Source organism: Muntiacus reevesi, chromosome 2 (genome assembly GCF_963930625.1).
Source record: "Muntiacus reevesi chromosome 2, mMunRee1.1, whole genome shotgun sequence".
Lineage (NCBI taxonomy): Eukaryota > Metazoa > Chordata > Mammalia > Artiodactyla > Cervidae > Muntiacus > Muntiacus reevesi.
Window position 1 is genome coordinate 267,377,842 of NC_089250.1, and position 22,008 is coordinate 267,399,849.

A 22,008-nucleotide genomic window follows, 5' to 3' on the forward strand; every position below is an offset into this window, starting at 1 on the left:
GTGAAGCGAGCATACCAGGCAGACCCAGAAAACGCTGAGTGGACTACACTCAGACTACAGTGGACTACAGAGGGACCCCGCTGACCCTCGAGAGACTAAGACCATCCTTAAGAAGGAGGAAAAGAAGATCCCGGACGAGCCCCTTCAGGATGATGCTGCACAATCAACTCCTGCTGCTTGGCCTCATCAACGTGATTTTGAATTTAACTTCTGTTTCAACTCAGGACAATGTTTTCATCTCATGGGCACATTCCTATGCAGACTTCCACAGCACTTCCAAGTGCTGGGTATGTGGGGCTATGCCTCTGTCTGTGATGGATGGACTTCCTTGGTGGGTGTCACCACTCTGCCAAGGAGATTTTAAACCACTCTGCTCTTTTCTGGGATGACAAAAAGAGACTTTCCTCTCTCTTGTCAATCATAACCTCTCCTTGCTCTCTTGGTGTAAGGCCTACAGTCAATAAACTCGGGTCATGGGGTTACATTTGATATAAATGCCAATGTAACAAGAGCCTAACCTACAACAAACCCTGGTAAATCTACCTTATTTACATGCTAGGTGAACAAGATCTGTGTTTCAATGGTATGAGTATATTGCTGCCTTAGTTGTACCCTCTATAGGGACAACAGATATTATGATTAAAGTAGAGGCCTTGACTAATTTCACAAAACAGGCCCTCCTAGATAGAACAAAAGCCATCCAAGCCTTAAATGAAGAGCAAATCCAAATGAGAAAAGTGGTCATTCATAATAGAATGACTTTGAACATACTAATAGCTGCTCAAGGAAGGACCTGTGCTATAATTAAGGTTGAATGTTCTGTATACATTCCTGACTTATCTGGCAATGTATTGACTGCTTTAGATGACATGAAAAACCAGGTAAAATCAATGTCAAATAAAAACATTCCTTTCTGGACTTCGGTCCTATCTTGGGTGACGGGCGATTGGTGGAAAACTATATTTACCACTGTTATAGTTGCCTTGATAGTTCTGCTTTGTGGACCCTGAATTTTACAATGTATTATGAACTTTGTAATCCAGAGGTTGATAGCGTTCTCTCATGTGGGTGGCCAGAGGGCTAGGGTATAATGTATCACAATAAATGATGCTCATTACGGAAACTAGGAGCATCAAGAGGGGGAAATGAAGAAGGAATTCGTAGGGCCTGGACTCCATCTTAGGCCTGCTCAGGCTGACCATGCTCGGCCGCCTCTCCAATGGTCTCTGAACTCTGTGTTAGTGCCTGTGGAAATGACAACAGAAGGCTAAGACCCCCTCTGGACAGGGGAACCTTGAAGATCGCATCCAGGTTACTCATCGCCTAAGTGAGCACATACACTAATCACCCCTTCCTCCAGACAGGCCATAAATTTTCTGTACCTATTGGAGTGTAACCTCGGGCTTATTGATTACTGGCTAATTGTTTAACTGTCTGAGCACATGGCACATGAAAGATGGGGTTATTGGGATTGTATTTACCCTTCTTTTGTTTCCGTAAGTCTCAAGGAATTTGGGGTGGTGGGTTTGGACATGTACACATGGGGTATAAAAGATTTTCACAAATGCTGGTCAGGGTCCTTGGCTAAGAGGAGACTCTGCCTTGGGCTCGCCAGTGTAACAAACTGCACTCCACTATCTGCATTGTCCTTCTGAGTGAGTTTGTTTCCCGGAGAGTGTGGCCACAACAGTGGTAACAGCTCCCCGCAGGTACATTCCTGGGAGTTGTACCATCTCAGTCAAAATCAGGTTGATTTACAGAAAATAACGAAGAGAGGTGACACTGCTTGCAGCCCTGACTTGGAGGATGGAGGTGAAGCCTGTGTGATGCAGTCATAGCACCCATGGGTGGGAGGCAGGGTGCTGCTTTCCTGCACGTCTTTTCTTGCACATCCTGGGGACCTTTAGGTGCTGGGGGAAGACCTCCCAGGAGGTCTCCATGGAGAAAGGGTCCTGCCAGTGGACAGAACAGGCATGGGCTGGCTTTTGGGCACCGAGTGTAGTGAACTGAAGTGAAGTATTAGTCGCCCAATCATGTCTGACTCTTTGCAACCCCACGGACTGTAGCCCGCCAGGCTCCTCTGTCCATGGAATTCTCCAGGCAAGAATACTGGAATGGGTTGCCATTTCCTTCTCCAGGGGATCTTCCCAACCGACGAATGGTATCCAGGTCTGCCGCCGTCCAGGCAGATCCTATACTGTCTGAGCTGCCAGAGAAGCCCGCAGGCTGGGCTGAGCCCTGTTTGTCTGGACACTCAGGGACCCCGCTCCTCCTCCGCGTTTGAAATGCCTTACTTGGAAGAGGAAGGTGACTTTTATCAGGGCCAAAGCAGGAACTGGCCAGCTGCTAAAAATCTGAAGTTATTCTGAAGTGAAATCGCTCAGCCGTGCCCGACTCTTTGCAACACCATGGACTGTAGCCTACAAGGCTCCTCTGTCCATGGAATTTTCCAGGCAAAAGTACTGGAGTGGGTTGCCATTTCCTTCTCCAGGCTGCTAATAATAAACTACTCTAATTTATTCAAGAAATATTTACTAAGCTCCTTAGTGGGTTTCCCCAGGGCTTCCCAGGTGGTGCTAGTGGTAAAGAACCCACCTACTGATGCAGGAGACTTAAGAGATGAGGGTTCAATCCCTGGGTCAGGAAGATCCCCTGGAGGAGGACATGGCAGCCCACTCCAGTATTTTTGCCTGGAGAATCCCACGGACAGAGGAGTCTGGTCAGCTACAGTCCAGAGGGTCTCAAAGAGCTGGCCACAACTGAAGCAACCTAGGTCCTTAGTGGGTTTGCAGACCCTTCAACACCTTCCCCCTGCTTCTCACCAGAGGGGACAAAAGGATGCCAGAAGAACAGGGGGACTACTTAGAGTCTCTGAAGCCAGAGATCTCACAGTCCAGCACTCTAGACAGCATCAGCGCATCCTATGTGTTTATTAAGAGTTGAAATGTGAATTGTGTCCCCTTAAAAGGTGGGTTGAAATCCTAACCCCCAGTACCTCAGATGTGATATTTGGGAAAAGGGTCTTTACACATGTAATGAGTTAAACTGAGGGCTTCCTTGGTGACTCAGTGGTGAAGAATCTGCCTTCCAATGCAGGAGACAGGAGTTCGATCCCTGGGTGGGGAAGATCCCCTGGAGGAGGGTGTGACAACCGGCTCCAGTATTCTTGCCTGGAAAATTCCTGTCTCCAGAGGAGCCTGGCGGGATACAGTCCATGGGGTCACAAAGAGTCACACACACACAGTGAAGTAGGGTGGTCCCTTACTCCAACACGAAAGCCCGGGATGACGGAGGCAGAGATTGGCTTTCGGTGTCCAAAGCCGTGAGAGAAAAACTTCCTATTGTTTTAAGCCACCCTGTTTGCAGTATGCTGTTCTAATAACCCTGTAAAACAAACAGCAGTGATAAATGAATATTGACTGAATGGGCTGAACAAGCGCTGGCTCAGCACTGATTTCCTGGCTTGGGACACCAGCAGATTACAGCTGCAAGTCCCCGGATGCCCTGCCCCAGGATCTGTGTTCCTGCTCGGAGCCTGGGAGCCAGGGGCCATTAAGAGGACAGTGGGGCTGAGTCCAGCAGGGTGGGGCCTGGCTGAACCTGGGGACCTGCCAGAGGCTGTACAGATGTGGCCCAGGGGTGACCTACAGCTTGTAAATAAGTCCCCGAAAGGCTCAGAGCCCATTAACATCACGTGAGCGTTACCTTAACAGAAGAGACTTGGACTTGTCAGTTAGATGCCTGGACCAGAACCAAACCAACCCAGCTGGGGCAGGGGGTGGGGGAGGTGGGTCCCTTGGGTCCTCCCCACGTGTTAATTTGAGTCCAACCAGAAAGTTTCCCGGGTGGGACAACCCTCTTGGGCCTTCTTGGGCTGAAAGGAGCCAGGGAGGCTGGGTTTTTGAACAAGGTTCACTTGAGGCTCAGGAGATTGAGAGCTGGGGCTCAGGAGATTCAGCCTGATTGCCTACAAGCTCCAGATAAGACCCCTTCCTCGTGGCCAATGAAAGAGAAGCCACCCCACTTCTGATTCATCACCCTGACCCTTGGCAACCACCAACTTTCTGTGTCTATGGATTTGCTTTCTCTTGACATTTCCTATAATATGTGGTTCTTTGGCTAGGCATCATTTTTGTTTTTAACTTATTTTTAAGAAATTATCTCTGTTTCTTTTTTTTTTTTTTAATAGTTGTCTCTGGGTCTTAGTTGCGGGATGTGGATTCTCTCGTTGTGACACAGGGCTCAGTTGCTCCACGGCATGTGTGTGGAATGTTAGTTCTCTGATCAAGGATCCAACCCATATCCCCAGCATCTTAACCACTGGACCACCTGGGAAGTCCCTGGTCAGGCATTGTTTTAACCCTCAGAGAGGTGATGTTTCTTGTCCAGGATCGCACAGCAACTGAGGCTGAAGTCAGCGTCCTGTGGCCAGAGGGTGTGCATTTACCTGTGTGTCCTCTGAGTTATCCCATGAAGTACATTCTAGGCAGGGCCAAGTGAATGGAGACCTTCAGGTCCTGCTCAGTGGGGTGATGAGAATGTTCTGAAATGACACTGTGGGTGGATGCTGAGCTCTGAATCCATTCTGATTTCAAAGCCGCTCATCTACAAGCTGCTCAAAACCGTTCTTGTATGCTTTATTTTTCTTCCAGTTTTATTGGGATATAATTGTCATACAGCACAGTATAGACTGAAGGTGTACCCAGAATGGTTGGATTTACATGCATCCAGGGATAGTCACAGAGATACAACATTAAAGAAATAGAAAAAAAAATTTTTTTTCTTGTGGTGAGAACTCTTAGAAATTACTCTCTTTGAATTGTATACTTTAAATAGGTGAATTTTAGAGTATGTGAAATATATCTCAATGCTGTTATTTAAAAAAAACAAAACAAAAACCCACTCCTGTGCAGGGAACTCAAAGCTGGTGCTCTGTGACAACCTAGAGGAGTGGAATGGGGAGGGAAGAGGGAGCGGTTTTCAAGAAGGAGGGGACATATGTATACCTTTGGCCAATTCACACTGAGGTATGGCAGGAACCATCACAGTATTGTAAAGTAATTATTCTGTCATTAAAAAAAAAAACAAAAAACCAGCTCCTGGCACGTATACACGTATAGTAAGGATCAGCCATCATCACACACACAACAAAGGGTGCTGGGAATTCCCTGGTGGTCCAGTGGTTAGGACTTTGTGCTTCCACTGCAGGGAGACGGGTTCCATCCCTGGTTGCAGAGCTAAGATTAAAAAATTTTTAAAAGCGCAGTGTGCTCTGGGGCAGGGACTGAAGGATTCTCACTTTTGCATGAGGATGTAGTTCATGGTGATTCAAAGGAAAAAAGACAGCTTTGAGATCATCCAGGAAATTATAATGTAGGCTGGGTATTACATGGTATTCAGACATGACTGTTAATATTCAGATGTAGTAACAGCAAGGTGCTTGTTACATATTTTTAAATATTCTCATCAGTCTGAGGAGCACCATGAAATGTTTATAGATGGAATGAGGAAGCCTGGGAAGGTGAGGTAAAGATGCTCAAGAATGCCAATGCGTTGAAAACAGTGTTTGGTGGGGGTTTTAGTTCTGCAGAAGATCTCAGAGATAATGTTATGTATATCCCTTGAAGGGGAGCCAGGACCCTGCCCCAAGCCCACACTCATGTTTCTTTTTTTTTTTTCTTAATAATGAGAATTTTCAAAGTAAATATCTATATTTGGCTGCACCAGGTCTTTGATGTGGCATGTAGGATCTTTAGTTGTGTGTGTGTGTGTGTGTGTGTGTGTGTGTGTGTGTGTGTGTGTGTGCACGCGCGCACACGCATGCACTCAGTTGTGTCCAACTCTGCGACCCCATGGACTGTAGCCCGCCAGGCTCCTCTGTCCATGGGATTCTCCAGGCAAGAGTACTGGAGTAGGATGTCATTTCCTTCTCCAGAGGATCTTCCCCACCCAGGGATCGAACCCGTGTCTCTTGTGTCTCCTGCGTTGGCAGGTGGGTCCTTTACCTTCTGAACCATAGTAGTGGCATGCAGGCTCTTAGTTGAGGCATGTGAACTCTTGGTTGCAGCATGTGGGATCTAGTTTCTAGGCCAGCGATTAAACCCTGGCCCCCTGCATACATTGAGAGCAGAGTCTTAGCCACTGGACCACTAGGGAAGTGCCGGCACTGTTGTTTCTTGACTGGCCCTCCCTTCCCTTGTTGGCAGCTGTTCGAACCGGCCCTTTGGAATTCAAGGAAAGGGACACAGAAAGGCTTCTGTGCCCCGGAGCCCTGCGACAGGGTCTGGCTTCATTTCAATATGACAGGCTGACTACAGCAAAAATCAGTTTGCCACTTTGAAGTATACGACACGGTGATTTTTTAGCGCACTCAGAATCTGGTACAACCATCACCCCTATCAAATTCCTGAACATTTCCATGCCCTCAAAAAGAAGCCCATCACAATCACTCCCTATTCCCTCCCTCCCCTCAGCCCTTGGCAACCACTTTCTGTCTTTCCTGATTTGCCTGTTCTGTTCATTTTATACAGAAAATCATACCCTATGAAGCTATTAGTCATGGTGAGACTTTGTACACCATGGAAATTGATATATGCAGGGTTTTCTTCTCCAGGGAGCGGGTTAAGAGTTTACCAGTGCACCCTAATTCCTGAGACAGGAGAACAGAAGAATTAAGACAACAGTTCCCAGATTGGGAGTACTGTCCCTCAAGGAACATTTTGGGAATATATGAGGGCGTTTTGAGTTGTCACAATTATTTTTCGACACTAGCAGATGGAGCACTGAGTGGTCAGGATTGCTAAAAGTTAGCACAGTGAAGAATTATCCTGGACACCCATGACTTTTCAAGGACCTGTTGGACATTCGTACAGCTGAAAAAAATCTGCTTCTGAGTCTCACATCTATTTTGCATGTATTATAACCCTCCCTGCTTCTTTTTTTCCACATCACTGACTCTTCGGGAAACAAGGTCATTCACCCTGAAGCCAGTGTTTCACTTCCTGGACTTGGCCGACCTTGCCTTCATGGTGTTGATTCACTGGCAATTTTATCCTCCTGTTTTCTGAATATGGCTGATTACAGGGAGAGGCCTGATCGGATTCAGTTTCCTTTTTGTTTTTAAAAGCAGGGGAAGGCTGAGGTGGGACATTTGTAGCCGGTGAAGGAACCTCCTGTCACCTGATGGGCAGTGGGGGCGCTGCGGGTCCCTCTGTCAGTGTTTCGGGACTGCTGGGGGCTCTGGCGATGCCCGCCTCACCCCCACCCCCCGTCAGTAAAATTCTTCATCAATCTTGTGCCCGAGTTTGGCAGCCGGAGACAAGCCTTGCCTGACATACCATTTATGGGCTTCCCTGGTGGCTCAGTGGTAAAGGATGCAGGGGACATGGGTTCAGTCCCTGGTCTGGGAGGATCCCACGTACTGCGGAGAAACTAAGCCTGTGAGCTGCGACTACTGAACCCGCGTGCCCTGCAAGAGAAACCACCGCAAGGAGAAGCCTGCTCACCGCAACCAGAGAGAAGCCTCACAGCAATGAAGACCCAGTGCGGCCAAAACATCAATAATTTTTCTTAAAAGTTAGTTACAATACAGCTCTGCCAAAATGACAGAGAAAGGGGCTTCCTGCATGAGAGTTGCGAGTTAAGTTTTACTTGGGCCAAAATGAAGACTGCGGCCAGGAAGACAGCACCTCAGATAGCTCTGAGAATCTGCTCCAAAGAGGTAGCAGGGGAAGGTTGATATATGTGATTTTGGTGAAGGGAGAGTTCATGCAATGAAGCACTTATCTTACTAAAGGTCTTTTGCTAGTCACCAAGGAGCAGATATCACCGTGAAGGCCTTTAGTGCTTTTCGAGATATGAGAAAATAACTAATAATATCTAACTAATCTCAGTCACTCAGTCGTGTCCGAGTCTTTGCAACCCCATGGACTGCAGCAGGCCAGGCTCCCCTGTCCTTCATCATCTCCTGGAGCTTACTCAAACTCATGTCCATTGAGTCGGTGATGCCATCCAACCATCTCATCCTCTGTTGACCCCTTCTCCTTTTGCCCTCAATCCTTCCCAGCATCAAGGTCTTTTCCAGTGAGTCAGCTCTTCAGGGACTTCAGGTTCAGCATCAGTCCTTCCAATGAATATTCAGGATTGGACCCAGAATATACCAACAATCCGCAGAAGGCACTGGCAACCCACTCCGGTACTCTTGCCTGGAAAATCCCATGGCCGGAGGAGTGTGGTAGGCTGCATCTATGGGGTCGCTAAGAGTCAGACACGACTGAGTGACTTCACTTTCACTTTTCACTTTCACGCTTTGGAGAAGGCAATGGCAACCCACTCCAGTGTTCTTGCCTGGAGAATCCCAGGGACGGGGGAGCCTGGCGGGCTGCCGTCTATGGGGTCGCACAGAGTCGGACACGACTGAAGCGACTCAGCAGCAGCAGCAGCATACCAGCAATCGTCAGGAATCTTTTTTGAAACAGGGGAAACTGAGGAGAGTTGCTACCTGCCAGGTGTTTTCCAAGGTCCTGGCCTGCCTGACTTCGTATTCCAGCTTCTCTGACTTTCTGGCCACGTGGCTTGGGTAAGTTACTTCACCTCTGTGCGTCTCCGGTTTTTCCTCTCTGTACCTTGAGAGAGAATTGCTGCGAAGATGGGTGAGGTTGGTAGGCCAACTTCAGTGCTAATAGTTGGTTGCCAAATTAATGAATGTAGGACACTGAGAGGTGGGAGCCCGGACCTAGCAGGACCCGTCCCCCTCCTCCAGGCTGCCTTCCAGGCCGGTGTCCTGGCACACCCCGGGAGAAGGGAGGGGCTCCGGCCTCACCTGTGAGGGCAACTCACCGCCCGGCCACCCCGCCTCCCAGAGCCTCCGGAAGGCAGAGTAAATCCTGGGCGGGGTTTTCGGCCACAGGTACTGGATGATTCCGGGAGATTCTGATAGAGGAGCCGACCCCCGAGGGAAGGGTGCGCTGGGCTGCTGAAAGAGCCACTTTGTCATCCAGCCACGACCAGGTGAGAGATGGAGTCGGGGAGTTCTCTCTGCCCGCGGGCGCATGCGCGCGCGCGCGCACACACACACACACACACACACACACACACACACACACACAGTCGAGACTTGGTCCCCGAGACTTGATCCCAGGGATCCAGCAGCAAGTGGAGACTCGGGCTCTCCACTCCTTGACCTCTGATCCCCTCTGGGCTGCACCCCCACCTCGGAAGCCGGGAGTCCACCCCTCAGAGCCCAGGCACCCACCACCCCTGCCCCCAGCACGCCGACCGCCTGATCTTTCCGTCAGTCCCGGAGCTGGCCGCCCTCCCCAGCTCCCATCGCCTCCCTTGCTGGCATATCTGATACTTGACCCTGTGAGGTATAGTTCCAGCGGAGGCAGAAAAGAAGGAGAGAGGACCTCAACGGAAGTGGGTTACCTTTCTTCAGACAAGGAGCGGCAACAGTCGGCCTAATGACCAGGCTGAGCGCCAGAGGGATCAGGAAGGCTTCATATTTAAAGGGAGGTTTTCGGAAGCGATAAGGGAAACGTTGGTCAGGCGGGATGTTTAGGGTATTCTTTAGTTGAGATGGCATTTGTATTTGGGCAGGGGGTGATAAGTCCTCTGGGCAGGGGTGATAAGTTTCTGGCAGATGTAGGGGTGGAAGGTTTCTGGACACTGGGTGGTAAGTCCCAGATAGATACAACCGGCCTGGAGCATCAGGGCAGGACCTAAAGTTCGATTTTGTTTTCTCCGAAGTTAGATGATTCAGTAAGGGCCTTTGAGACTGTTGTTTTCTTTTCTAGGCCCAAAGACTCCTTCAGACCTCCCATCCCCTCCGTCACCCCCGCTCTCCCCTTCCCCACCCAAGGCCACCTGCCTCCTCCCTCCCTACCTCCTGTCACCTGTTTTCCAGGAAGCAACCTGAGAGTGAACGGCCAAGGCGGGGCTGCACTAACTGAACCTTCCGGGTCCCCCCTTGGAGACAGCTCCCCCACCTCCGGGAGGGACAGACGGCAAAACCCTGGTCGGAGACCCCGGGTTGCGGCCGTATCCCCGGCTCCCTAGCTCCATCCTGAGTCCGCGCTTCCGTTCTAGGCTGGACTCAAAGTCGGGGAATTCAAAGCAGTAGCCCCACATTTTGGTCTTAAGCTCTTTCCCAGCGTTGTGATCACGGGGTGAATTTCAGTGAGAGGTGTGGACGCGGCGAGGCTGCCCACGCCCAGCGTAGTTGTGGATGGCGTCCTGCGGCTGGGCGCGCACTGAGCTGGGTACCCTAGCCGACCTGGGGGAGGAGGCGGGAAGGGGCGGGGCTTTCAGAGCTGACGGAGCCGGACGTGCAAATTACTGGGCGAGCTCCTGTGTGAGGACAGATGCGGGCGAGGAGGGGAGGCTGCGGTCAGACACCCAGAGCGGAGTGGATGAGGCCAGGCCTGGGACAGAGAGGCGTGGACGAGAACGAGAACGTTTAAAAAGAGTCATGGGCAGATTTTGGCGACCTCGCTTTTCTGAGGGACCTGGAGACTGGATTCCCCCAGCAAAGTTGGGGCTCCTTTCAGTTCCGTATCCTACCGCAACCCCCAACGGGATGACCCCCCAGGGGTCCCCCTCTCATCCCTCCCTGAAGGATGTGATGCAGCTGTAAGGACGGAGGGCAGATAAGGAGATGGACTTCCTGACCTCAGGGGGCAGGAGGGAAAGGCAGGCTCCTCCCACTTGCCTTGGACCAGGACTTAGCCTACGACTCCAGCTGTCGGGTTTTTCCCCTGCTGGAGCGCATCCCCGAGGCCCCAAATACGTGGGGGAGGGGTTCGGGGCGGGACTGCTTTCCGGGTCTCCTCCCCTCCCCACGGCCTTTTTTTTTTTTTTTCTTTTGGCTGCCTCTGGGTCTTCCTTGATGCTCCGTAGGCTTTCTCTAGTTGCGGTAAGCAGAGGCTGGTTTTCACTGGGGTGTAAGGGCTTCTCGTTGCGGTGGCTGCTCTTGTTTCGGTTCCTGGGCTCTAGAGCATCCTCTCAGTAGTGGTGGTGCACAAGCTGAGTTGCACGTGGCATGTGAAATCTTCCCTGACCAGAGATCAAACCCATGTCCCCCGCATTGGCAGGTGGATTCTTAACCACTGGACCCCCAGGGAAGTCCTCAACTCTCTATATATTTTTTTAATCAAACTTCAATCATGGCAGGTGAATCACAGACACACTCACTCACTCACTGGAACAACAGCCCCCAGAGTCAGCTCCATCCACTGTGTCTGTATCTGACCTATGCAGCTGCCTTGTTGGTCTCAGAATTCCCAGCCTCTGATGAGACGGATTCCTCCTTTAGGTCCTCCCTCCTCACAGTCATGTCTGACTTCTCCCAATGCTGTGTGTGATCTGTGTTCTAAATGCTAGATTTGACCATGACTCCTGCACCCAAAGGGGCTTCCCAGGTGGCACTAGTGGTAAAGAACCCGCCTGCCAGTGCAAGAGACATGGGTTCGATCCCTGGGTCCAGATGATCCCCTGGAGGAGGGCATGGCAACCCACTCCAGTGTTCTTGCCTGGAGAATCCCATGGACAGAGGAGCCTGGCAGGCTACAGTCCATAAGGTCACAAAGAGTTGGACATGACTGAAGCAGCTTAGTATGCAAACACACATACACCCCAATAGGAAAAATGCCCAGAGCCCATACGGAACAGCATGTTTTGCTTCGTATGTGATAATATAAAAAATGTACCGCATGTGTGTATGTGCCAGGGACTGTTTTAATCCTCAGAGAAGTGAAATCACTTGTCCAGAATCACAGCTTTAGGAGCCTGAAATCAACAGCCCGCAGCTGGAGTGTGTACACACCTAACCACAGGGAGATGTGGTTACTGAGCCAAATACATTGCAGGCCAGGCTGAGTGAGTAGAGGCTTCAGGTTCAGTGGCCTTATCTGGAGCTTGTGGGCAATAAGGCTGAGACTCTCATGAGCAAAAGCTGAGCTTTGAAAGGAACCTTTTTTTATAAAAAAATTTTTTTTAATCTTATTTTTGATAGTGCTGGATCCTTGTTGCTGCACACTGACTTTCTCTAGTTGCGGCAGGGGCGGAGGGAGCTATTCTTCGTTGTGGCACGTGGGCTTCTCATTGCAGTGGCTTCTCTTGTTGTAGAGCATCTCCTCTAGAACACCAGCTCAGGGGTCGCAGTGCACGGGCTCCACATGTGGAATCTTCCCAGATCAGGAATCGAACCTGTGTCCCCTGCATTGGTAGGTGGATTCTTATTCAGTGTACCACCAGGGAAGTCCTTTGAAATGAACCTTACTCAGCAAACCCAGACTCCCTGGCTCCTCTCTTTCAATGCAAAAGGGGCTAGAGGAAGTCGTACCACCCAGACATCTACTTCTGGCAGCGTTCAACACCTGGGGAATCCCAAAGAGCTCACACCCCTAACTGAGTTGGTTTGATTCAAAGCCAGGCATCTAGTTGACAAGCCTGAGTCTCTTCTGGAAAGTGAGCCCTCCAGCGATCTTACTGGGCTCAGAGGGTTTCAGTGACATGAATCAGAAGCAAGGCTGTGACTTCATTAGGTCCTGCGGTAACTTTTCTCAGCCATAATAAACCCAAAAGGACAAGGTCTGCATGGCTTCTGGCAGCTTCCCAGCTTCAATCAGGCCACACCTAACTTGATTTAACCCCAACGTTCTCTTCTTAGTGGCCATTTTAAAAATATTTATTTATTTATGGCTACACTGAATCTTGTTGCTGCGTGCAGGCTTTCTCTAGTTGCAGCGAGCAAAGGCTACTCCTAGTTGAGGTGCATGGGCCTCTCACTGCAGTGGCTTCACTTGTAGTGGAGCACAGGCTCTAGAGCTCAGGCTCAGTAGTTACGGCACACAGGCTTAGTTGCTCCTTGGCACGAGGGATCTTCCTGAACCAGGGATCAAACCCGTATCCCCTGCATTGGCAGGAAGATTCTTATCCACCAAGCCACCAGGGCACGCCCCCTTAATGGCCACTTGGTTCCGCAGCCGGCCCAGGAACACAAGCCCTAGACCAAATCAAAAGGAAACTTTTATCTCTAAGCTACTGTGGTGCACAGCCTCCGGGATATGCTGTGGTTAAAGCTTGCTCAGGAGAAAGAGATGTACTTTAATCTGGGTGGGAACTCCATGTTCACAGAGAAGGAAGAAGGAAGTCTTTGAAAGAGTCAAGAGAACAGAAAGCTGTCATTCCCAGGACTCTTTCCTGACACTGGCATTCCCACTCAGAGTCCACACCTGCTCAAACAGTGGTCAGACCTGGATTTTCCCTGGGGCAATGTATATTTGCCCAGCCTAGATTGTGGGAGGACAAAGTCCATCAGTCTTTCTAGATGTGATCTTAGCAATGATAAGCTGTTCATTGTGAAGACATTACTTAATTACACCCTTACTGTCTTCTAGCCACAAAATGGGGAGTCAGAATCAATTCCTTTCCCCTGCTCTTCTTTCCTTAGAGCTGCTTTTTTAAATGCTCAGCAACCGTACCTTCAAAGTCTCATCCTTTGGGGGGGTGGGTCTTTGAAATAATCTCAGCCAACAGCTTAATTAACTGCTTCTCTCTACAAACCACCGAGTCAAGGTGTATGATCCAGGATGGGGAATTCTCAATGCCCTGGACCTCCTTGAGTGAGGTTGCAGGAGCATGTTGCATGAGAGGATGGTCATGTCCCAGGTCTCCAGCGGGTCCCTGGGACTGGCCACCAACTGAGGGTCTTTGGCTTTGCACAGGAAGGAATTCAAGAGCGAACCACAGAAAAATGAAAGCAAATTTATTCAGAGAGCTACACAGTCCATGGGCTTCCCAGGTGGCATGAGTGGTAAAGAACCCACCTGCCAATGCAGGAGACATAAAAGACATGGGTTCAATCCCTGGGTTGGGAAGATCCCCTGGAGGAGGGCATGGCAACCCACTCCAGGATTCTTGCCTGGAGAATCCCTTGGACAGAGAAGCCTGGCAGGCTACAGTCCACAGGGTCACAAAGAGTTGGACAAGACTGAAGCGAGTTAGCATGCACGCACACATCCTATAGGCAGAATATGGACCATCTCAGAAAGTGAGAGCCACTCAGAGATATGGGGTGGTTAGTTTTTACAAGCTGGAATGTTTCATAGGCTAAGAAGTGGAAAGATTATTTCAACTATTTTGGAGAAGCGAGAGAGAGTTCCAGGAACTGGGTCATCGCCCAGTTGTTGACCCTATATAGTCAGTCTCGGAACTGTCATGGCACCTCTGGGTGTGTCACTTAGCATATGCTAATTATTCCAATGAGCGTATAATGAGGCTCAAGGTCTACTGGAAGTCGAATCTTCTGCCATCTTGGGCCTAATTGGTTCTCACCAGTTCTTGTCGCATCCTGTTTTTCTTAACGTCTGTGTCATTCTTCAAGGGTGTGTCCTACCCCCTTCCCTCCTGTCTCAGTACCAGAGTGAGTCCCATGTATTTTCAGAAGGTCTGTCTGACACAACCACCCTACTCCTGGAACTAACTTCTGTTGTAATCAGAGTTGAAAAGAACAGGTTGTATAGTTGTTCAAATATTAGCAGATTTTCTAGGATTTCTTTTTTTTTTTTTTAATTTACTTTTTAATTTTTGGCTGTGCTGGGTCTTTGTTGCGGCATCCAAGATTTCTCTAGTTGCAACAAGCAGGGACTACTCTCCAGTTGTTGTGCATGGGCTTCTCATCGTGCCGGCTTCTCTTGTTTCGGAGCATGGGCTCTAGAGCTTGGACTTCGGTAGTCGTGGCACACAGGCTTAGTTGCCCCACGGCATGTGGGATCTTCCCGAACCAGGGATCAAACCCATGCCCTCTGCACTGCAAGGCAGATTCTTATCCACCAGACCACCAGGGAAGTCGTTTCTGGGACCTCTTGACCAGTAGTTGAAGTTCCTTTGAGACGCCTGCATGTCTCTTCAGCTATCTTCTGGTTACTGGCTCCTTGTGCTCCAGACTGCATCTGATATGTCCAGCCACACCAATCTGTACTCTCGCTTTCCACACTGCCTGCTGTGGTTTCACAGTATGAACTTTGGGTCTTTGTTCTCAGTTCCTAGCCTGGCAGGCTGCAGTCCAAGGGGTCACAAAGAGTCAGACATGACTGAGCATGCACACACACATGCATACTCACAGTCAATAAACATCCACATTTCAACATACAATTTGTATATGCATAGTGTACGCATATGCTCACACATACACATACTCAGTATGTACACAATACAAATATCACTCAGATATTTTGAGTTTGGTACCAGAACCACAACAATAAAGCAAATATTGCAACAACATAAATTGTTGATTTGGTTTTGGTTTCCCAGTGCATATAAAAGTTGCATTTACCCTATACTGTAGTCTATTAGGTGTGCAATAGCTTTATGTCTTAAAAAACAAACCCAATGTACATAACTTAAACAGGTGGTTGCTAAAAAATGCTCACCATCATCTGACAGTCTGCGGTTGCTGCAAACCTTCAATTTGTAAAAAACAGACAGTAATCATGAAGCGCAATAGAATCAAGTATGCCTCTATATACACAGCCATACAATACAATACAACCTTCGATCGTATGCACACAATTTCCCAGACCATAGGTGCACAATGTAAAGATACCCTATATACGCATGAAACACACATGCCATGTGTGTATATATACACACAATGCATATACACGTGAAACATGCACACGTGAATCCATTGGAAACACAGTCATGTAACACACACTCCAGAGATATACCTGCATATGTGTACATGAGCACTCACACGTCCAAGCACAGGCAGAATCAATCCACAAGCACATATTCCCCACAATGTCTGCACACACAGCTGTGCTGCCAGCTTCATGGGCCAACCCCAGGGCCTCCCTCTCCCCAGCTAACTGTTCCCTGCTCTCCCTCCCCAGACAGCCATGCTCAGCACGCAGACATTTTTCTTCTTCCCCACGGCCCCCTTCATCCTCTTTGTCTTCACGGCTTCCACCATATTTCACCTTCATCAGAGGCTAGAGAAGATGCAGCCCACATGGGAGTTAGAGGCACTGCAGCCAGCAACTACAGAGACCCCCTCGCGCCCCCAGCCGAGGCCCCAGCTGAAGGGCATGTGGACCATCAACGCCATAGGCCGCCTGGGGAACCAGATGGGGGAGTACGCCACCCTGTACGCCCTGGCCAAGATGAACGGGCGCGCTGCCTTCATCCCGCCCCAGATGCACAGCACGCTGGCCCCCATCTTCCAAATCACTCTCCCGGTCCTGCACGACGCCACAGCCAGGGGCATCCCCTGGCGGAACTACCACCTGAACGACTGGATGGAGGAGCAGTACCGCCACATCCCCGGGGAGTACGTGCGCCTCACCGGCTACCCCTGCTCCTGGACCTTCTACCACCACCTCCGCGCCGAGATCCTCCAGGAGTTCACCCTGCACGCCCACGTGCGTGAGGAGGCCCAGAACTTCCTGCGGGGTCTGCGGGTGAATGGCAGCCGGCCGAGCACCTACGTGGGGGTCCACGTGCGCCGAGGGGACTACGTCCACGTTATGCCCAACGTGTGGAAGGGCGTGGTGGCCGACCGGGGCTACCTGCAGCAGGCCCTGGACTGGTTCCGCGCTCGCTACAGCGCACCCATCTTTGTGGTCTCCAGCAATGGCATGGCCTGGTGTCGGGAAAACATCAACGCCTCCCGCGGCGACGTGGTCTTTGCCGGCAATGGCAACGAGGGCTCGCCCGCCAAAGATTTCGCCTTGCTCACGCAGTGTAACCACACCGTCATGACCATTGGGACGTTCGGGATCTGGGCCGCCTATCTCGCGGGTGGAGAGACCATCTACCTAGCCAATTACACCCTCCCAGACTCTCCCTTCCTCAAAGTCTTTAAGCCAGAGGCAGCCTTCCTGCCAGAGTGGATTGGGATCCCTGCCGACCTGTCCCCACTCCTCAAGCACTGATGTTGGCTGGTTCTCGGCACCCCATTCTCCTTTTCCGACTTCCCCAAGATCAGTTCCGGGGTATGAGGAGCACATTGTTACATGTTCCAGGGGGCTTCCCTCTTGTACCATAATGCTTCAGGGTGCAAGCAACAGAAGTCCCAACTAACTTTTTTTAAGTAACATACATAACATAATATATATATTTTTTAATAACATAACATATTCATGAGTCTCACACAGCATGACCAGAGACAGCAGGTTTCCGGGGTAAATTCAGCAACTCAACAGGTCATCAGCAACCCCAGTACCATCCATCTTGTTGAACTGCCATAATCTCTTAAATCAGCTTCCATATGCTCCTTTTGGTCCCAAGAGGGCTGCCACATACCCAGGTGTTGCACAGATATCCTCTTTCCAAGGCAGTAAAAAGAAGTTTGTTCTTATCTTATGTCCCCTTTGAAGAGTGTGGGAAAACTTCCAAATCTCCCTGTAACTGGTCCCATGTCTCATTGGCCAGAAGGGTGTCATATGCCCTCTGACCCCTTATAAGGCATGGTGACTTAGCTTCAGATCAATAAATCATTGCCCCCTGCAGCTGTGGAATCAATGGGCCTCCTCTGAAGGACATTGTGGCTTGCAGTAAGAAAATTGGGGTGCTCTTACCAAGGAAGAAGAAAGGAATGTATGCAGGGTGCGAAACAGGGAAGCCTTGAATAATTGTGCAGGTTGGCCACTGCAGAGAGGCATTTGGCCCAGAGGCAGGTGGGGCTTGCATAGGGCCCGTGGTCTGCTCGCCAAGTCATGTGTCCCTGGGCCTGTGTCCACCCAGCAGGCTCACTTTTTTCTAGAAATTAGTCTCCTCAGAGTGGGAACCTTTCATCCAATTTTCACAAGAGAGCAGTATTGGCTAGTAGTTGGAATCCAAGCCCACATGCCCCACCTCTGCAACCCTGGCTTCTAGCGCTTACCATGGCTGTTGCTAAGAACTCCTAGACCAGCGTGGCTCAATGAACTTGATGAGAGTCCATTCATCCTTTTAGTAAATGCCTGTCGTGATGAACCCAACAGGATCCCTGCTTTCAAGGGCTGTGTTGACAAAACATGATGGCTTAAAGTGACAGCAGTTAATTCTCTCCCACTGGTCAGTGGGTCAGCTGGGTGAGTCTCTGCTGCATGCAGTGCTGCCTGAGGTATCTTAAAAGGCTGCATTTCTGTGGTGATCATTCAGAGTACCCTGCAGGACAGGATAGCTCAGACTCCCTCACAACATGGCTTTCAACTTTGCTGGCACATTGGCTGTGGGAGTCTTCAGGTATCCCCATCATGTAGAAAGCAGAGCTATCTGAAGTTTCCATGTTGTGAGGAAGTCCAAACACAATGGGAAGTTCCACAGAGATGCTCTGATTAGCAATCATAGCTGAGCCAAGCTTCATCCCAGCCCAGGCATCAGAAATGTGAGTGTAGGAGCCTCCAGTTATTCCAGTCAACCTCACATTTCCAGTAAGCCAGCTCAGTCTCCTGACAACATGTTGCAGAGTCAGGCCATATCTGAATTCCTGATTCACAGATTCTATGAGTGTAATGATACTCTGATTGTATGCCTGTGAAGTATTAGGACGATCTGTTGGGCAGTCATAAGTAACTGGGTAGCAAACTAAATAGATTATTCTCTGTATTTGCAAAATCTTTTATAACTTGGCATGAAGTAGGCCAACATGAACTTTTCCACCTGACTTGAGATCCCACTTGCAAAGGTCCTGTGGCAGAGGGGAGTCTAGTGAAATGAGACCTGTGTGACTGGAGCACATGGAGACAGATATAAATGGAGAAGTTAGCAGGGTAGGACTATGAAACGCCTCATTGACCAGGATAATAAGGACTCTGGGTTTTATTCTAAGACCAATGGGAAGCCATCGAAGGGCTTTCATTAGAGGCATGATATGATCTGATTTGGGGCTTCCCAGGTGCCTCAGTGGTAAAAGAATCTGCTTGCCAATCCAGGAGTAGAAGGAGATGCAGGTTCAATCCCTGGGTCAGGAAAATCCTCTAAAGGAGGAAATGGCAACCCATTCCGGTATTCTTGCCTGGAGAATCCCATGGACAGAGGAGCCTGGCGGGTTACAGTCCATAGGGTCACAAAGAGTTGGACAGGACTGAACACACACATACACATGCACACATATGATCTGATTTGCTGTGTGGACTTATCTGTCCTCTATGTGGAAGTAAGACTGTAGGGGCAAGGGTGAAGGAAAAGAGACCGGTCAGAAGGTTACTGTAACATTCCCAGCACCCTATGATGGTGGACCAAGGAGATAATGGTGAAATAGAAGTCTCAAGACTCCCAGTGTCTCTCTTCCACAGTTTGACATTCCTGGAAAGGACAATCTGATAGCTCAATCGGATTGATATTTGAGTCAGGCGTCTGCCATGAGTCAGTTACCTGAGGCCATGGGAGGGGATCAGCGAATACCGACATGGCCACTATGTTCATAAAGGGGTTGGTTCAAGAAAAGGTAATGAAAGGATACCCTAAGAATTGGGAAGATGCTCCAAAAATGGACACATAGGGGAAAAAACATTTGCCACTCACATTTCGGTGACGAAGCAAGTTATGTAGTCATGCCCAATTTCAAAGAGGTGTTGAGAAAAAATTAACCAGTGGATCTAAGAAAGAAATGAAAAATTGTATTCAAGACAAATTGGAGGATTATCCCAGGTGGCACTAGTGGTAAAGAACCCATCTGCTAATGCAGGAGACATAAGAGACGCGGGCTTGATCCCTGGGTCGGGAAGGTACCCTAGAGGAAGGCATGGCAACCCACTCCAGTATTCTTGCCTGGAGAACCCCATGGACAGAGGAGCCTGGTGGTCTACAGTCCAGAGTCGGACACGACCGAAGTGATTTAGTACTTAACCCAAGAAGAGCATCTCAGAAAAGTCTGAGAACTGTTCCATTGGTTAGAAATCAAGGCATAGTTATATAAACTGTTTTTTGGTTCTTTTTTTTTTTTTTTTTGAGACAGTGGATCGTACACCAAATGACATGTTATTGACAGTTTACATAATCCAGATCTTAGAGTCATCCTGGGTCATCCAGAGTCACGTGATCCCTTATAAGATCAAGAAGGAATATTATCTTTCAAGGAGTTGTCTCGATGTTGCTGGGAGAATATGACCCTTTGTGGTTGAGCAGGTATTCCTGCCCATGGGGGAGGTTTGGTCGATGGGTAATACAGACACAAGATGCAAAGTGTGGGGAGAGGGGAGGTCAAAGGGCAGAGAAGCATTTTTTTTTTCAGAGAAGCATTTTTATGTTTAAATTTTTCTTGTCTTACCATAAAGCATGTGTTTTATGTCAACAGAGGGTGAGCTAGAGCAACCTGCCTCAGGTTCAACATGCCTCAGGTTCATGCACGGCTCTAGTAGACGACTACCTCACATCCCCGTGCAGACCCCTGCGGTCTCTCTGGGTGGTGCTCTCGGGACCCCTTTCTTGTGGCTTGGTACCCATGGAATGGAAGGCCATACTACTTTACTCAGCTGATAAGTTTCTTGGTAATTCTACTAAAGGAGTCCCCTTTCAAATTTCCAGCCTTATTTTATACAGCTTGAGTGGGTGGTGGTCACTAGACCAGGGTTTGCCATTTAAAAAAATAATAAATTCAACTTTCATTTATTAACTTAGCATTCTCTATTTTCTTCATGGACATTTAAAAATGAATTTGGGGGGTCATATTTTACATGCTTCTTACTTAAAGCAACATCGCAGTGGGTCATAGTTTCCAAAAACAGCCATGACCACGTCTCCCCCCCTGGATTTCAGCTGCCCCCAAAGTCTTCCCCTGCCTGTCCCCACCTCAGTAAATGGCACTGTTTGTTTACTTCAACCAGACACTTAAACTTACTGTTGATTTTTTTTCTTTCACAGTTAATAGAACGGCAAGTAGTCAGCTTTCCCTTGAAAATGTACCCTGAATCTGATCTTCTTTTTTTTTCTTAATCATCACCATTCCATCCTGGTGGAAGTCACCACCATCTCCACCTGGACACGTGTAGAAGTCTCTCTAAAAACAAGCTAAACAGGGACTTCCCTGGTAGTCAAGTGGTTAAGACTCTGGCGCTTTCCAAAAAAAAGGTATATTTTCATGTTTGCAATATCCACATTTCACAAGGCTCACATGCAGAATATGTAAACAGTGCCTATAAGTCAGTAAGAAAAAGACAGTTACTTCATTAGAAAACATGGGCCAAAAAAAATTGAAGAGATGGTTTGAAAACAATGATTAACAAGTGTCAGTTAGCACATGAAGATGTGTGTTCAAGTTGCTTATTTTCCTTCTACCTCAGTTACCGTCCCGAGGTCTGCCCTCAACTGCTTCATTTTACAGTTCATCCTCTCCACCCCATAGCCTGCTCAGCTCACTTCATATCCTGGAAGGTGACTGTATGAGGCGAGATATTAGGACAGGAGGTATTTTTCCTGGGATGTTTCCTCACTGCTACATCTTCTATCATTACCTAGGAAATTATTCGGACCCCCGAAATTCTACATTTCTGCTTTTTAACCCACTCAGTTTGGGGTACTTTGCTACAGCAACCTTAGGAGACTAATTCAGTATGGTGCTGGAGAAGACTCTTGAGAGTCCCTTGGACTGCAAGGAGATCAAACCAGTCAACCCTAAAGGAAATCAACCCTGAATACTCATTGGAAGGAGTGGTGCTGAAGCTCCAATACGTTGGCTACCTGATTGGAAGAACTGACTCATAGGAAAAGATCCTGATGCTGGGAAAGATTGAGGACAGGAGATTGGGACGACAGAGGATGAGATAGTTGGATGGCATCACCGACTCAATGGACATGAGTTTGAGCAAACTCTGGGAGATGGTAAAGGACAGGGAAGTCTGGTGTGCTGCAGTCCATGGGGGTGGCAAGGAGTTGGACACGACTCGGCGACTGGACAACAAGATAGTAGGGAGGGGAGAGAGTTGTTTCTGCTGGTTTTATGGAGTTTCTTCAGTTAACCAAGCTTCAATAAAAGGTCGGTTGTGCCCTATCTGTTCAATTTAATTAATTATGATCATGGTTATA

The 22,008-nt window shown here is 49.0% G+C and overlaps 1 protein-coding gene across 2 annotated transcripts; it reads left to right on the plus strand.

The window, feature by feature from the left end:
• The first annotated feature begins 8,856 nt into the window (after nucleotides 1-8,856).
• On the plus strand, nucleotides 8,857-21,430 carry LOC136161517 (galactoside alpha-(1,2)-fucosyltransferase 2). Of its 2 annotated transcripts, XR_010661737.1 has the most exons (3): nucleotides 8,857-9,009; nucleotides 15,894-16,994; nucleotides 20,848-21,430. XR_010661737.1 is itself a non-coding variant. In XM_065926457.1 (2 exons), exon 2 carries the CDS (start codon nucleotides 15,900-15,902, stop codon nucleotides 16,932-16,934), a length of 1,035 nt encoding a protein of 344 aa, XP_065782529.1. In that variant the 5' UTR covers nucleotides 8,857-9,009; nucleotides 15,894-15,899; the 3' UTR covers nucleotides 16,935-18,914. The 2 variants fall into 2 exon arrangements, 1 of the variants encoding a protein (XP_065782529.1); XM_065926457.1 differs by lacking the exon at nucleotides 20,848-21,430 and having other exon boundaries at nucleotides 15,894-18,914.
• The last annotated feature ends 578 nt before the right edge of the window (nucleotides 21,431-22,008 follow it).

Coding starts and splice junctions, on each gene's coding strand:
- LOC136161517 (XM_065926457.1), top strand. CDS start 15,900: ATGCTCAGCACGCAGACATTTTTCTTCTTCCCCACGGCCCCCTTCATC.